The sequence below is a fragment of the Dermacentor albipictus genome, chromosome 6, assembly GCF_038994185.2.
Source record: "Dermacentor albipictus isolate Rhodes 1998 colony chromosome 6, USDA_Dalb.pri_finalv2, whole genome shotgun sequence".
NCBI lineage: Eukaryota > Metazoa > Arthropoda > Arachnida > Ixodida > Ixodidae > Dermacentor > Dermacentor albipictus.
The window spans coordinates 13,087,161-13,102,882 of NC_091826.1; the positions used below are offsets into that span (position 1 = coordinate 13,087,161).

A 15,722-nucleotide genomic window follows, 5' to 3' on the forward strand; every position below is an offset into this window, starting at 1 on the left:
TCTTTAAGTACGAACATTATCATTGCAACAGACGTCTTACAGTGCGAGGAAAAAGCTGGCATTGGAATATTTGTCCTTCACTCTACTTGTCTTTTTCTTTAAGATTGCCTGATTTTGTGCCTACTTTTCTGGTCGAGTTTTTAGCAGTAACCCTACCTTTACGTAAATTAGACCAAATGATTACAACGGCTGCTATTCTTATCGACTCCCTTTCTGTATGCTCTTGCCTTACTGCTACTAATGAGTCACCCATGCTAAAACTCTTCCACTTACTAGTTCCAGCCCATGTGCAATGTGTTCATTTGATTTGGGTGCCAGGGCATAAAGGTTTGTTTTTTAATGAAACTGCCGATTCACTGGCAAATGCATCACTATCCGGCCCTGTTCTTCCTATTCTACCAGTGACAGCACAGATCACGGCAGCAAGATTTCGAATGCGATTAATTAGATTAGACTTATCAAACCCACTATTGACTGCTTCTCCAGAGTATAAGCCCCTGGCATTTCCCTGGCATAGTGAATCCTGTTGCACAAAGATGCTTGAGGTCTGCCTCACCAAATTTCGCTGCCGCATTCCCTCCCTAAATTTCTATTTACTATTAGATTCGTCGGACGATCCTACGGATGTCAAGCAGATGTAGGAGTCGTCGGACTACCTCGCCGCTGCCACCATTTGAAGGAGTCGAGGGTCGTAGAGATGAATTCGGTGAACAGGATTTATTTACATATTAACATATTTTAAGACAAGACATACATCGGCAGTCTAGCGCGACTCCCATATGGAGCCCGCAAGATTAACATTCAGCAAACAGCATTCGAGCACGCAGCTCACTACTACATTTTCAGCATAACAACGAGCACTCAGCTCCCTTCGGCGAGCACGACACGAGCACGAGCACGAGCACGCTCTAGCAGCCAGCAAACGCTGCTTATAAGCCTCCGCTTGACGTCATCGTTCGGCGTGGACGGAGCGCGAGTGGTCGGGATTGTTCGTCCAATCATTGTAAACTTGCCAGCGCCCCGCCGTTTGGCCCATACACAAAGGCTCCGGAGTCGACGTCAGAGGGCTTTGTAGAACTCTCGGTACAGCATAGCCCGCGGTGTCGTCGACCGAGGGCCTCGTAGAACTGAGCGCCGTCCCGGGTGGCGCGGCGGCGCACCACATTCCAGAGCTGACCGCGCGCCACATGGCCGCCTGTCATCCGTAGTTCTCAGAAGGCGCCTCGTCTGGGGGGCTTGGAACACGCGCAGCGGGCTGAAAGCTGGCACGTTGCCACCCCGTACGGCCATTCCTAACATTACACAGGTTGGGTTTGGTTCCCTCCTTCCTCTGTTCTTTTTCTAATGAGGAGGAGACAATACAGCACTTTCGTCTATCTTGTCGCCGCTTTACTGCGTTAAGATTGTTGGAAATACCTTTTCGAAGAATTGGCCTGGACCTTACATAATCTGCAGTTCTTTAGTTCTGGGCGTCCACTTTGGGATTCAGCCACAGGAATGCATGCTTCGCTGTCCAAACATTCCTTACAGCATCTAAACGAATGCCCCGCTAAATTCTTTTCTTGTTTTTACTTTTGAATTAATTATTACTCATTCGATATGATCTTCCTGATTTTAGTTTAACAGGTAATTCTACGCTATTCAATGCTATTCCGATATATATTAGGAAACTTATGCTCCATATTAATTTGGAATAATCCACCCATTTCTTGGCCAATCCCCCATCGTGGGTAGGAACCACACGTGTCACAGGCTACAAGAACAACAACTTCCTGCGGCTAAAACCCATTTCGGTAGCACCATAGGAAAGAATGGCTCGTCGCGTCAGCCGTCAGGTGATGGTTCTTCCTACAGTGTTTTTCTTTGAACCTTAAAACGGGCGCACATGTAAAAGAAATGTCCTGGAGATTCACTCTCATTGCAGAAAAGACATAATGGCGATATTACCACAGTAGACCTATGGACGAAAACATTTAGTCGGAGGATTAGACAACGTAGTCCTGTTTGCGTGGTGGTGCACCATTTATTGTTCAAAAAAAATTTAGATGCGAAAAAATCAGAGGCGGCCACGGACAATGAAGATTTCGGAAAGTTATTCTCAGTGGCGAATTTTTTTATTCGCGTCGCTGTTATAAAAGCGAATGACGGTTAAATAGAGATTACCGGGTCACCATGTGATGCTGCTGCAAGTTCATCAGAAGATTCGTTTAGTATTAGGTATTTGTGTCCCGGCACTCGCACCAAACTAACAAGACCTAAATGTGTTGGGACGAATGAAATGAACGTTTCTAATGTGTCTGATAGAGTAGGGGTGTTCAGGGAGCATACCTATGGTGTACTGCCAAGCCAATTACGTCGCCGGCTTCCTTCTTGCTTGTGCTGGTGTGTAGTGGGTAATAAACTTGTGCTGACTGGGCAAAAAGCAACACCCGTGGAGCGGGTGGCAGAAGCTGAGAAATCACCACCTTAAAAAATCATCACGTGTTGCACGCGGAAAACTCCGGCAGCCAGGCACAACTGTTATAGCTTCGTCATCTTCAATCGCTCATTCTTGCTCCCACAACCATCGCCACGGCGGGAACCGTTGGCGCCACGAGCCGCATGAGGCGCTCGAGCCACGTTACACGAGGCGCATTCACCCGCATTTTTTTCTCGGATTCCCTGCCGACGGACGTGCGAGACCAGTTTTCCTGCCGACAACGGTTCCTGCCCACTTGACAGCTGTAGGCAACCTTCTTCGAGAACTCCGGTTTCCTTCCACGACGGTTGCATCTCTCAACTAGCTAAACCTCGAACTGCAAACGACCATGGGTGAGCGGAAGTTCACAATATTCTCGTCACCTTGACGTGGCGGCTGTTTGTTAACCTAGGCATCTCAGCGAAGAGTGCGAACGGCACAGGGACGCTCAGAGAGGACTAAGGCAGCAGCGTTTAATCCTTTATTCTATAATTCTGTATATTATATTCTATGTTCTATAATCAAGTGGTTTATTTAGCGATAAGGCTGGCGGGTTCTGTAGCAGTGAAATGGCACCAAAATTCCCACTGGCTGCGATGCCACGTCACGAGGCCTCATCGGCGGAGCAGAGCGGGCGAATCAGAAGACCTGCTGCCGCCATAGTGCGCCAGGTGTTGCGTAAGGGTAGAGGGCATCGCCGCGAGACCACGTCACCAGCGCGCCTAGACGGAGCACATACGGCGACGCGACGCTGGCCTTGGTGGCCACTGCGGCTTCCACGGTCTCTTCTCGCGCAGGACAGCGGTTGCATGCGGCGCAGCAATATCATCCAAATGGTTCCAGTCTACAGCTATTGTGGTCGCCGCCTATGCTTCTATGAGCTGTCTGGTAGCGCCGCCTGTGTCAGCGCCACGATTGCGACGCGACAGTACTTCACGGTGCGACGCTCAAGGGGGTAGACATGTCTTTTCTTCGCACGCGGTTTTGGAACCACGTCAACATTCTACACCTTCCTTAAATAAATTGTAGCTCTTGTAGCACGAAGTTCGAACGCACAGGTAAAACTACACAGCGGCCACTTCCTGTCTTCACAACACTGCTGTCTTCGCAGCCACCAGCGGCCTCTGGTACTCTAGATGCAGAGCTTGGAATGTCCGCTGTCGAATCTGCAGATGAAGCAAGCCAGTTGTCTGTAGACGTTTCAGGGACCATCTGATTCTCCTGTGAGAACTCCGACAGGTGACACCGGTTACGCTGCAGGATTTGCTCTAAGCAGGTATCATGCTCTTTCCTTTCGCGACCGTAGACGAGAATGTCGTCTATCATGTTTGCTACACGTTCTTGACCATCGAGGATTAGTACCATTTGTTTTTCAAGAGATTCTGGAGCTGATGGGACACAAAATGGCAGGTGACAGAAGCAGCATCAGCCAAAAGGATGGACGAAAGTCGTTAGCTCCTGAGACTGTAGCGAGCTTTACTTCGTGAACGCCGGCTGTAACATCAAGCATCGAGAAAAGTTTTGAGTAGCCTAGAAAAACAAACTTGCTCAACGGTTGGCAATATGTGGCGCTCCCGGAACAGTTTGATTCAGACTAATCAGGTCGACGCAAAGTCGCTAACCAGCAGAGGACTTTCGAACTACTACGATTCCCGCACACCAAGAAGTCAGCTTACCAACCCGACGAATGACTTATTCAGCTTCCATCCTGTCCAGTTCCTGTCGAACACTAACCTGCAAAGGGGTGGGGATTCCTCTAGGAGCGCTAAGTGAGAATTGTATGGTTCAAGGCTTAATTCTGTGCTGATGCTCATCTTTCAGCATGCTGCGGCCTTTGAACAGTTCCGCATGATGCTGCAGTTGAGGGGCTCGCTACGTCTCCACGAAATCCGTCGACCTCAAGGGCTTGTAGCACTGGGGAACTTAATGGTGCAGTAGAAAAGAGACTACACCACATACAGGCGCTGGGCATTTGTTTTCCCTTGCCAGATGAGCTGGTCGACCAACCATCCAAGTACTAGACTCGGTTGACGTCCTGTAGAGGCATTGTAAGAAAACATTTTGGCACGGCCAAGATTTTGGCAACATAGTGGACCTTAAAGTAAACAGTATAATTGTTTACCTTGACGTACACGTACTTGGCGTTCTCAGGCACCACGACGGTATCCAGACAGACAATAGCAAGCTTCGTCGGCTTTGCTTTGCGGGAACAATAAACCTCAGCGAAATTATATTTCTTTCTGCAGTGATTGGACAGCGACGCGCGCGCTGGCCATTCTGAGCGTAGGTGCAGCCACTCCGTGGGTGCATCGAACGCCCGTAGAAAGAACAAGTAGCGTCGCAGGAGCGTTCCGTCCTGGACGGCGCGTCTAGCCTCCTGGCATCCGAGGGTCGCGGGGCTTTGCGAAATTTGGCTGCGTCTTGTCGAACTGACGTGAAACCTTCTGCAGTTCTTTTGCCACTTTTTCCTTGACGGCGTCTTCCCAATGACACGTCCAAATGTCCAAACGTCCTTTAGGGTCAACTTGGACTTACGGCACAGCTGATCCAAGAGACGAGCGTCTTTTAGGTTTACTACACATCTGTTCCGCCCGAGACGCTCTTCGACTTGGGTCGACGGGTAGTTGCAACGCTTGACTAGTCAGAATAGTTCTGCGTAGTAAGCGTCAACGCTTTTGCCCGATTCTTGAGTACACTTGTGAAAGCGAGAATACTCATAGAACTCGTCAGCCGGGTGAGCAAAGTGCTTCGTTAAACGCTGGACGAGGGTCTCGTAGGATAGCAGTTCCTCCGCAGAGAGCGAAAAAGCATCGGGTAGCATGGGACAGCTTTCGTACCCACACAGTATAAAAGTGAGCGCACTTACACATCGGCGAAAGCATGGCAAACTCCAAAGACAGCTGTGTAGTCTTAACGTGCTTTCCACGTTGGCCAACATGCAGCATAGGTGAAATCGAACGCATCGGGTTGCCGAAGAGAAATAACGAGCCACTTGGAAACGAGACACTTGGAAGCGAGCCACTTAGAATGGGAAATCTGATGCTCGCTGACCAAGGCTTCTTCTGGCTCGTAGATCGTCTGAGTAGATGAAGGCAATTGAAGGCGTTCATTCGAGCACTTCTGATACCATGTCGTATGTTCAGGTGGCTAGAACGTGGTACTTCGCCATACAGCTCAGTGATACTAACAGTTTGATTTTGTTGAAGGCTGACTTCTGGTCAGGCAGCCACGACCAGGCCGTTTTCTTGTTCAGGAGAGCCCGCAGCGGACCTGTAATCCCGGAAATGTTGGGGAGAAACCTGGCTAGATGGTGCACCACCCCGAGAAGCCGGTGAAGTTGGGGAATGTCCTTCGGAGCTTCAAGAGTCTTGATAGCCTACAGTTTGGCTGGATAGGGTCTGATGCCGTCAGCTGAGACGACCACACCCAATAAAGACACTTCGGATACACCCAAGTGGCACTTATCGTGGTTGAAAGTTACACCAGCTTTGTAAAGGCGAGGGAGGACTTGCTCTAAGCGGGCGTCGTGCTCTTTCCTCTCGCGAGTGAAGACAAGGATGTCGTCTATGATATTTACTAAACCCTCTTGACTAATACGCAGATTCGACGAGTTCGAATGTGGTATTAATTTCGTTGTGGAAACGTATCATCAACCAATAGTCACGATGTTGAGCAAAATGGAATTCGATAAACTTCCTTCACGTATCCAAAGACTGCCCCCTCAAACTTTTCTTTAAATTATGGGGTTTTACATGCCAAAAGCACTTTTTGATTATGAGGCACGCCGTAGTGGAGGACTGTGGAAATTTTGACCACCTGGGGTTCCTTAACGTGCACCTAAATCTAAGTACACGGGTGTTTTCGCATTTCGCCCCCATCGATATGCGACCGCCGTGGCCGGGATTCCATCCCGTGACGTCGTGCTCAGCATCCTAACACCACAGCCGCTGAGCAACCACGGCGGGTTGCCCCCTCAAACTTATGCACTACCAGTTCACCATGCAGTATGCTCCGCGCAAACTACTAGCAACTGTGGACGCTCTCTAGAGGATACCACCCAAGGTTTGATCTCCTCTGGACACGGTGAAAATATTTGCAATAGAAGCTTTTAACAACGCATCCTCAACTTTGCCATTGATTTCGCAGACATTGAGAAAGCCCAAGGCATGGATTGGGAGTGTGCGTCGCTAATATCATACACCTACCATGCTCAGCCTCAGAAAAAGCTGCCATTGCACTTAACGAAGTATCCTGTCGTAGCTAATGAAATCAGTCTGTGATGGTCTTCTGCTCACAGCCCCATGCATAGTGGTTCCCACTTCCTTGAGACCTACAATCCTGAATTTACTGCACAATCGCCATAAAGGTGTAAACTCGTACAAAGCGACAGCTAGAGATTCGGTGTGGTGGCGGGGAATTTTCAGGAGTCGTGGTGGATAGATGCGAGCGGTATGCATACACTCGCATAAATCCAGCAAAGCTACTTATTTCTACACCTTTACCTGGTCTCCCATGGGAAGTTCTTGGTATGAACCTCTTCTCCAGCAAAAGGCAAACATGTTTGCTTGTTGTGGATCACTACTTTCGTTTCCCCGGAAGTTATTGCCTTAAGTTCGTCGACAGCATCTACGGTCGTCGAAGTACTTAAGAGCATATTTGATCGGAACGGTATCCCGGAAGTCGTGAAATCAGATAATGGTCCACCATTTTTCTCGCATGAATTCAAAAAGTTTGCCAGAACCTAAGGCTTTTACCCTCGTGACCAGCGGCCCACACTTTCCTCAGTTGAACGAGGCTGAAAGAGTGGTTCGCACAATGAAGGAACTGCTTGGCAAATCGAGTGACCCGCACGCACTTGGCTTTACTCAGTTAAAGGGACACATCACGTGTGAATGGCTTCAGTTCCGCACAACTCCTAATGAGCAAACAGCTCAGGACTCGCATTCCGAAGGTGAAATAGTTGCTACAAACGGCATGGCCTGCTAGAATCATCGTGGTAACAAGGGATGCAACTTACAAGATGAAACGCGAGTGCTACTTTAACCAGCTTTAACATGCTAATTTAGAAACTGTAAAAAAAAATAACCTGCACCATTATAATCACGAAACTCGAAAATATAACCAGCAACAAAAATCGAGAACATTCCTCGCAGCGCAAAACTTGGGCCACTCAGCGGCCTTCAATCGAACATTAATGCTTTCGCATTCATAACTCGTCAGAAGGGCTCAGGCGTCCTCTGATTTTTGTCCGCGATACAATATTGTGATTTATTTATTTATTTATTGAATAATTATTTAATTAATTAATTTGTCCCAGACCAACGCTGGGGCTATGAGACACCATAGTGCTCGGCTGCGAACTGATTTTGCCCACCTGGAAATCTTCAACGTGCCCCTAAGTAATGACTGAATGAGCTAGCTGGTGTTGAAACATCTTATGTGAAAGCGCGAAACGTTTTGCGCTTTCATACACGCTGCATTTAACAGTAAGTAAACGAGCGATCTTGCATTTAGCCCCCGTCAAAATGTGATTCCAGGGGCCACGAATCTAACCTGTGACGTCGTGCGCAGCAGCAGAACACGATAGCCACTGGGTCGTCGTGGCGGGTGGAGAAACATAATCATAGATTGTGAATCAAATAAAAGATAGTTAAAAAAAGGCGGCCGACAAATCAAATAAGGGGCGCATGAAGCTTATGCGTTGTAGCAAAGCGTTGCGGAAGCTCGACACATATCAAGAGAGCTAAGTGTTCATGCGTCAGTAAAATCGAAGCCTTTCTAACACATGCTGCGTTCCTTTTATTCTAACTATAATGACACCAACTTCCCAAGCGACCATCTTCTCCACCTAGGCGTGTATCTGCATCTTTAGTTTCACGAATACTCATAGATAGCGCCAAATTTTCTTTTGCTGACATATTAGCGGTCCCCGCGCAACCAATCGCAAAAGCCCTCAGTAGCCTTCGAGGTAACTAGGTGCGTCACATTACTGGTCGATTCGCCCTTTTATTTCGAGCTTTCGTACCGGTCCTTTGGCTACAGAACGTTAAAGCAAACATCACGTATCATTCACCTCGGTGGCTTAGTGGCCGTGCCATTCTGCTGCCCGCATAACCAGGATTTGTCCGCCAAGCGATCGAGGGTCTTTCAATGCATCGAAATGCAAAAAAAAACACACGTCTATGTCGATTTCAGTGCATACTAAAAAGGCCCAGGTGGTCAAAATTATTTCAGAAGATTCCTCTTAGTTTAAGACATCAAACCCCTTTAAATATAGACCGGCCATCTTGACACCTTGTCGATCAAGAACAACGTCGGTCATTCCTAACATACTCTTTAAGTTTAAACCCTTTGGGGCTTATCTTGTCCCACAACAATAATAATCTGTCTTGCCCGCATTTCTCTTGTTTAACACTGCGAGCCCAGTACTTCCAACCCACGAACGGCTTGCGCGTTATCAGCGTGACACAGCATTCGTGACAGGAGGGTAGCGAGCCCTGAGTTTTCAAGGAAGGAAATGCAAGCAAGGCAGATGATGATGCTTGTGGATAAGGTTAGCCCCAAAGGGAAGAAACTTTTTTAAAAGTGTAATTCTGCGAAATAATTGCTATATGAAATACGTTTAACGAAAGTGTACTGCTACGTAACCAATTCGCGATAATTATTCGACCATTAGTTGCCTTCTAGGAGTGCAGTCAGACGGTGTCCAACATCGGTCACCATTTTCCCTGTTCGACACGATTCATTCCCTCAGGCGCCGCACTTAACGTAGCAGGGAACATCAATCGTCAACACTTATCACTCAAACCGTGATAGCAGCTCAGAAAAATCTCGCCGAAACATGCATGGCATACGTGCCCCGCGGTTACTGTGCACAATCGTATTTCAGAGCGAAGCTTCTACCTGCCCTCCATAATTATCGCGGCTTCTGCTGCTGTTTCCGTGCCTATCTCAGTGGATATATTTCTGGATATATCTACGAACGTGTTGTCTTGCACTACTGTCCTTTATCTGGCTCAGTGCAAACGGTACCGTATATAATGCGGACCGAGGTTGCCCGAGGCGGCAGGGGACGCACGAAGCGCGGACGTGAGCTCTAACGCAATCGCACCGTCATAGTCATTCCACGGTCGTCATTCCATCGTCTTTATTTCGGTCTAATAATTTCTCTTCTGTGTTGCCGACATCATCAACCAGGCGTCACGTTGTCACTTGCTCGTAATCACGTCGCCGTCATCATGCCATTATAATTCCGTCGCCGTTATTTCATCACCATCGTACCATCGTCAACACGCCGTCATAGTCATGTCATCGTCATTCCATCATGATATCGCCGTCATCACACATCCTTCGTCATTCATTTGCATTCATTCCGTTACTGCAACGCTGTCGCAGTAACTCTGCCGTTTTCATTCCAGCTTCCCGTTTCAATTGTCTTCACCCCATTCGTCGTCAAGTCAACGTCGTCACGGTCATCCTCACATTCTCGTCATGCCGTTTTCTTCATGCCTTCATCGTCCTTCTGTCACTATCATTCTGTGGTAGTCATTGCAGTCTTGAAAGAAGCTTTTTTCTATACAGTTTTCACCCTTTGCCTTATCATTTCTTCATTTCTACACAGAAATGAAGAGCAAATAATTTCCCCTGGCCTTTGTATATTTTTTTATCTGGCACTGACTAACAAAATTTGAGTCCCTTTTTTCCTCTTCATATCTTGTTCATTTAAGAGATGGATACGTCGTGCAAACTCGTTGGCAATAATTCCTTAAGTTTAATATGTGTCGTAACACAATTAACCGAAAGATAGAATGCTTGTTAATTAGTTCAATATGTGTTTCGATTTCTCATGCTAGTAGAGTCCACTTTGAATAACGCAGCTCATGGACACGAACTATGCTTTCTGCCACACGCAATTTGTAACACTTTCGTAAAACTTAAACATGCGCACCCCGTAAAATAACTAAATGAACCTTATTTTGTTTTCTTCCTTGGTCCTCAGCTGAGGAATCGCACACGACCCAGACGTCCGAGATGTCGGAAGTGTCGTGTAAGTACTATAGCGCTAATTTTTGATGGCACTCCCAAGTAGATTATACGAAATAATTTATTATATTTGTGTTATTTTGTGCACTGAATCACGACCCATGTTACGCTGATTTTGATTTCACCCCTGGCATAGCTGTTTCCCACTTCACTTGCTAGGGCGTTATTATGCAAAATGTACTCGTCATCCTATTTTATGTACTAATGTTGCACCTGTTTTGTTTTGCTTTTCACGCTGCAGCTGTAGCGACAGATGCTGACGCCGATGATGGTAGTATTTTTAAATTCAGTATTTACTTTGGCAGGCTTTTCCTGAGAATGTTTGTAATACGTCCTTAATTTCGTTTCAGGACGGTAAGTCTGGCGATTTCTTATTTCCATGAGCCTGCATTGTCAATGGATATAGCTTTAGCAATTCAGCCTCCTGTTCCTATCAAATTACGCCATATGTTCTCCCCACTGCGACAGCATTTAGATTGACACAGTCACTGGTAAAACGGTCTAGCTCACGTGTATGACGTAAGATTACCTACAGTGCGAATAAATGGGACAGAACACAAAGGAAAGGAGACTCAACAAGAGCCCTTACTCAAGCTAAAAGGTCAAGTTAATTGCAAGGCGTGCATCGCACATGAAAATACACGCATGCGCAAGCTCACGACACTAGACATGATAAGCGAAAATGACACCCAGAACATATCGCTCTGCACGCGGGCCATTAAGCGCGCTCATTTATCAATGTGAGATTCGCACACCTCGCGTCTCTTAGAAAACTCCCGATTTCGTGCACACCGCGACGTGTTCCCGTGCACTCAACAAACCTTGAGTTTACTGCACGGTATCCCTACATTGCGCGAAATCTGATCATAATTCAATAAAGACATGCGCGGGGATCGAACGTCGACCTTTCAGCGCAACCATCCAGTAGTCTAACCATTTAGTCACGATCGCACGCGCGATTCTCTCGTGCCAAAGTCGCTCCTTGAAACATCTGGCGCATACGTGACAAACAGTTTCTCGCATTCTTGCCCCGCTTTTAGGCACTGCCTTCTGAATCGGCCCTTGTACTTCGTCGCGCGGATATCCGCAAAATGAGGGAAGTCAGCCTATCACACTGTCACATTAAAAGCACATTGCACGGCAACGTGCTACAGAAACAATGTTGCCATGGCCGTGCAATTTTGCATGCCCTGTTAGATTGAATTCGGGCGCTACGGTCTACGGAAACTTCAAACATAGTAGTTCATCCTGCGTCGGAATGATGAATAGTATGTCGGTTTGCCTCAACTTCTTCCTCGTGGCTTCAACCAAATCTGCAACATTACAAACTAATAATTCTTAACAAAAATGTCAGTTATACGGAAATGCCGCAAATCTTAGGGATTATGTATGTGCGCTGTGTCTTACTACCTTATGCGTTCCGTAAAGGAAGAAAGCTTGGAAAGTTAAGCCAATAAAGCAGGATAAAACATAGAAAACAAAGCAGCAAGGACGGCCACCAGCATGAACAACAAAGCAACCAATGTAGTAACCACCATTCCTGTGATAGCTGAACGAACACAGCTCCAGAATTCCCACTAGCAAATTTAGCAAGAAACTCTAGGTCTAGAGCGAAGGAGTCCCAAATTGTTTTGCATCGTAGAGCGGCGTTGGTGCCTCCCTTAAACCCGTATCGCCAACTTTCTTGAACCACTGTGATTCCGCTATGAGGCAGGTTACTAAATTGTTCCTTGCTTCTGCGCAGCCACACGCATTGTATCAAAATCAGGCCCACATCTACACGCTGAGCAATGCGACTCCAGATGGGCCTCACCTGCGTTCTTTATACTAAGCTTGCCATTTAATTCGTGCTTAGTCAGCGCTCGCATGTTGTCGCTTTCTTTCACGTTACGGATGCATGACGTACACATCCCCTTTAACTTAATCTACTTCCCTTCGCCATCGCTCTTAAATCACTTACTCATCCTTTTAAATCGCTTTCTCATACTCATAATTCGCTTAGACAGACCCCTTAATTTGTTTAGTCATCAGCTTAATTCGCTCAGTCATCCCTCCTAATTCGTTAAGTCTTCCTCTTTGTATTCTGACTCATTCTCTTAAATTCGCTTGCTTATCCTTTTAATTCGGTTAGTCTAATTCACTTACTCATCCTCTTAATTCGGTTAGTCTGATTTGCTTAGTCATCCTTACAATTGCGTATATATTGCCTTTAGCTGGCCAGAATGATCCACTTCGCTTAGTATGAGCCATTCGTGTGAGCCATGGGCTATGAGCCACGGGGTATGAGCCATTGATGATAGTTTTTTGTACCTTTCGTCTCGCCGACGCGTTTTCACTCAAGACTTTGAAGGTCCACTCAACGATGACAGATAACGCTTTCGCCCTAATCAACTATACTACTTGCCACACAAACCCAAGTTATCCGTCGCAGCTTCAAAATGAAAGCAATACGCTGAATACAAATTGTCGTGGCTCTAGACAAGGCCACCTAAATTGCACAAGGCCTGCACTGGAGTGTACTTGTACAAATCTGCTTCATGATGTCATGCTACTAGGGCCGACTTCTATAAAAGGTAGTGATGCCGTGTAAGCCTCGGTAATTTTGACGTCACCACTTTCGTCACGCCGGGCTTGGCAATTAAAATATTGGCCCTATTAGCTTGACCTCAAAGAGTTCACAGTTCACAGGCATGTGATATGGAGGTGGTGTTGCTCTAGGAGCCAGGTTACTCTCCATGACGTAGAACTGCGGCGCCCCATAGCAGCAGGGCACTGAGGTCACGAAGAACTTTGCGCACAATGGTTGCCAAGCCAGCTCAGCTTGTTGATAGCGTCGGTCTTGTGGTTACCAACAGCGTGTTTTAAAACAACTTCCGCGAGATGGAAGTTGGTGCGCCATGTGCTCGGTATGCTTATGGTGTTGTTTTTTTTCATGCTTCAGCGTGGTTGTCGTGATTATCAGATGGTAATTAACGTCGCTGAAAAACCTTACATCTAGGAAAAGCCAGTTAAAAGACAACGTTTGACTGGTTTTTCGTGTAAATGACGTACCTACTGGCCCATATTTCAACTCTCTTACGTCTAGTTTTCTTTTTTTTTTACAGTAATCGCATCGCGTGAACGTAAAGTGCACATTACATATTTAAGCAATGATAGCTAGTGCCGCAAGTCGACGTCCCGTCCATGAAGGAGGTGCACGAAATCGCCGCATCGTGAAGATGCTATCGGTGGTTGCCAGCAAGGTTTCTTGGGCCCTTGTAGGGCCCCTTTAGCGCATTAAAATAGCAACTTCGCTAACTTTCTAGGGCCTACCATTTTCCACTCTATCCATACAGGAAGAAGTTCAGGATTATCATTGCTCTACTGCTGCTTCTACTCCTGATATTCGCCACCGTGTATTTCATCACAACAAGCATAGGTGGTAAGTTGGATTCCACTGCCGTCAAACCCGTCAGCTTAATATAACAGCATTTGACCGTTAGTGATGCCTAAAACATTTCCGAGGTTCCGGCGCCACACTAATTTTGTTTTTGTGGCCTTCATTTTCTGAAGTAATAAGTAACGATTTGAACGTCTAATAATTGAAATGGGCTTTAATAGGTATTTATCTAGTTCCTTTTATTTATTTATTTATTTATTTATTTATTTATTTATTTATTTATTACCTACATTCGCCCAAAAGCATTACAGTGGGGAGGGGGGAGGGGAGGCAGGTAACAATGCAAAGGATGCACCAATCGCGCTAAAATAACTGTCCTATGCTGCGGTCCCAAAGCGGAGCCCATGACAAAAAACTAACAAGCGCAAGTGTCACAGTGGTCACTTGACACATCGTCCATAGGGCACTCAAGACCTGCATCAAAGATAGCACATAATAATTCGTAAAAAAATATATATATATATTGCAGCACTAGTTGCGAACAGAGGACACAAACGCGGCTCTGACCCTTCAATGCATGGTGGCGCACAACTGCGGGGAACCATCCTTCGCGCATCAGTGCCACAACGTCCGTGGTAGTCGATTCCAATGCTTGATATTACAGGGGGCAAAGCGCAGCTATTTCCTTAATCTTAATCGGTGGTCATAGCGACTACATGTGTAGGCTGGTGCTTCTATGTAGGTCTCCTTGGTTATGGGTGTGCGATTAAGATACACGTCGCGTAGGAGAGTAAGGTGGTCAACTGTCCGTCGTAATGAAAGGTTAGGGCGGCCAAACGAAATTTTTATTTCAGTGACACTGCTAGGAAACCCGTAATTATAGGTGGCAGATCGAGCGGCAGTATTCTGAATTGCTTCCAGGTGGTCAACAAGATTTTCGGTACGTGGATCCCACACAATGAGTGCATACTCAAGAATAGGCCAGACATTCGATAAATATAAACTTTCCTTTAGGTCTTGAGGTGCACGTCAGAAATTTCTAAGGTTGAAGTTAGGACTGCATGCCGCTTTGAAAGTTATTGCTTCTATGTTACGATAACAAGCTAGAGCTAATGGAATGATTACACCTATACGTCTTGTTTAATTTGTTTGTGGGATAGGCTGAATATTCAAATGGTATCGGGCTGGAAGTGAAACGCGTTTTCGATAAAAAACGCGTTTAAATATAAACTGCCTTTAAATATAAACTGCCGTTAAAGATATGAATCATGTGTTTCACCAAGTACACATATTGTCGAGGTCAGCGTGTAACGCCAATTTATCGGACCCACTATTGATTACTCTATATGCAACAGTCACCTTGGTAAAGCCTGATTTGTGACGTTGTGATGATGCCCATATCGTTAATAAATATCAGAAATAGCATTGGCCCCAGCACAGACCCCTGAACAATCTCTGAACACACAGAAATATTGCCGATTCGATTCCGTTCATCACCACATCTTGGGAGGGCCCACGAAGGTAGTTCTGGAGTCATCGAAGAATGTTTGCATGTAAACAGATATTACCTTGTTCTCGTTTTACTCATAAACCTGATGTGTTTCCTTGATATTGCACACAACACACTCTGGGAGGACTCTCGCACGATGTAAGGGGCCGATTAATTGAAAATTTTCTTTTTTCAACTGAGGCATGCCTGCTGAATAAAAAGGAACCAACGTTTTACTGCACTGCTTACAAAACATACTCTTCCATAGATCTGAGCATAGAATCTCCAACACTGATGAGGCACCTCCGGTGAAATGCATTATTTGCACCAGCGCGGAAAACGACCGCAACACA

At 46.3% G+C, this 15,722-nt stretch overlaps 1 protein-coding gene across 21 annotated transcripts in view; it reads left to right on the top strand.

Annotated features, from left to right (window-relative positions):
• The window catches only part of LOC135914247 (uncharacterized), a 623,773-nt gene that overhangs the window by 492,478 nt on the left and 115,573 nt on the right, over window positions 1-15,722 (top strand). For 17 of the 21 annotated variants that reach the window (XM_070539896.1, XM_070539897.1, XM_070539899.1 and 14 more), the window contains one exon: window positions 13,837-13,922. The exons of 3 other annotated variants lie outside the window; for them this stretch is intronic. In XM_070539896.1, the coding sequence (XP_070395997.1) occupies window positions 13,837-13,922 (86 nt within the window). Of the gene's footprint in view, window positions 1-2,625; window positions 2,812-13,836; window positions 13,923-15,722 lie in introns of those variants that run through there. One more of the 21 variants, XM_070539915.1, reaches the window with a different exon arrangement.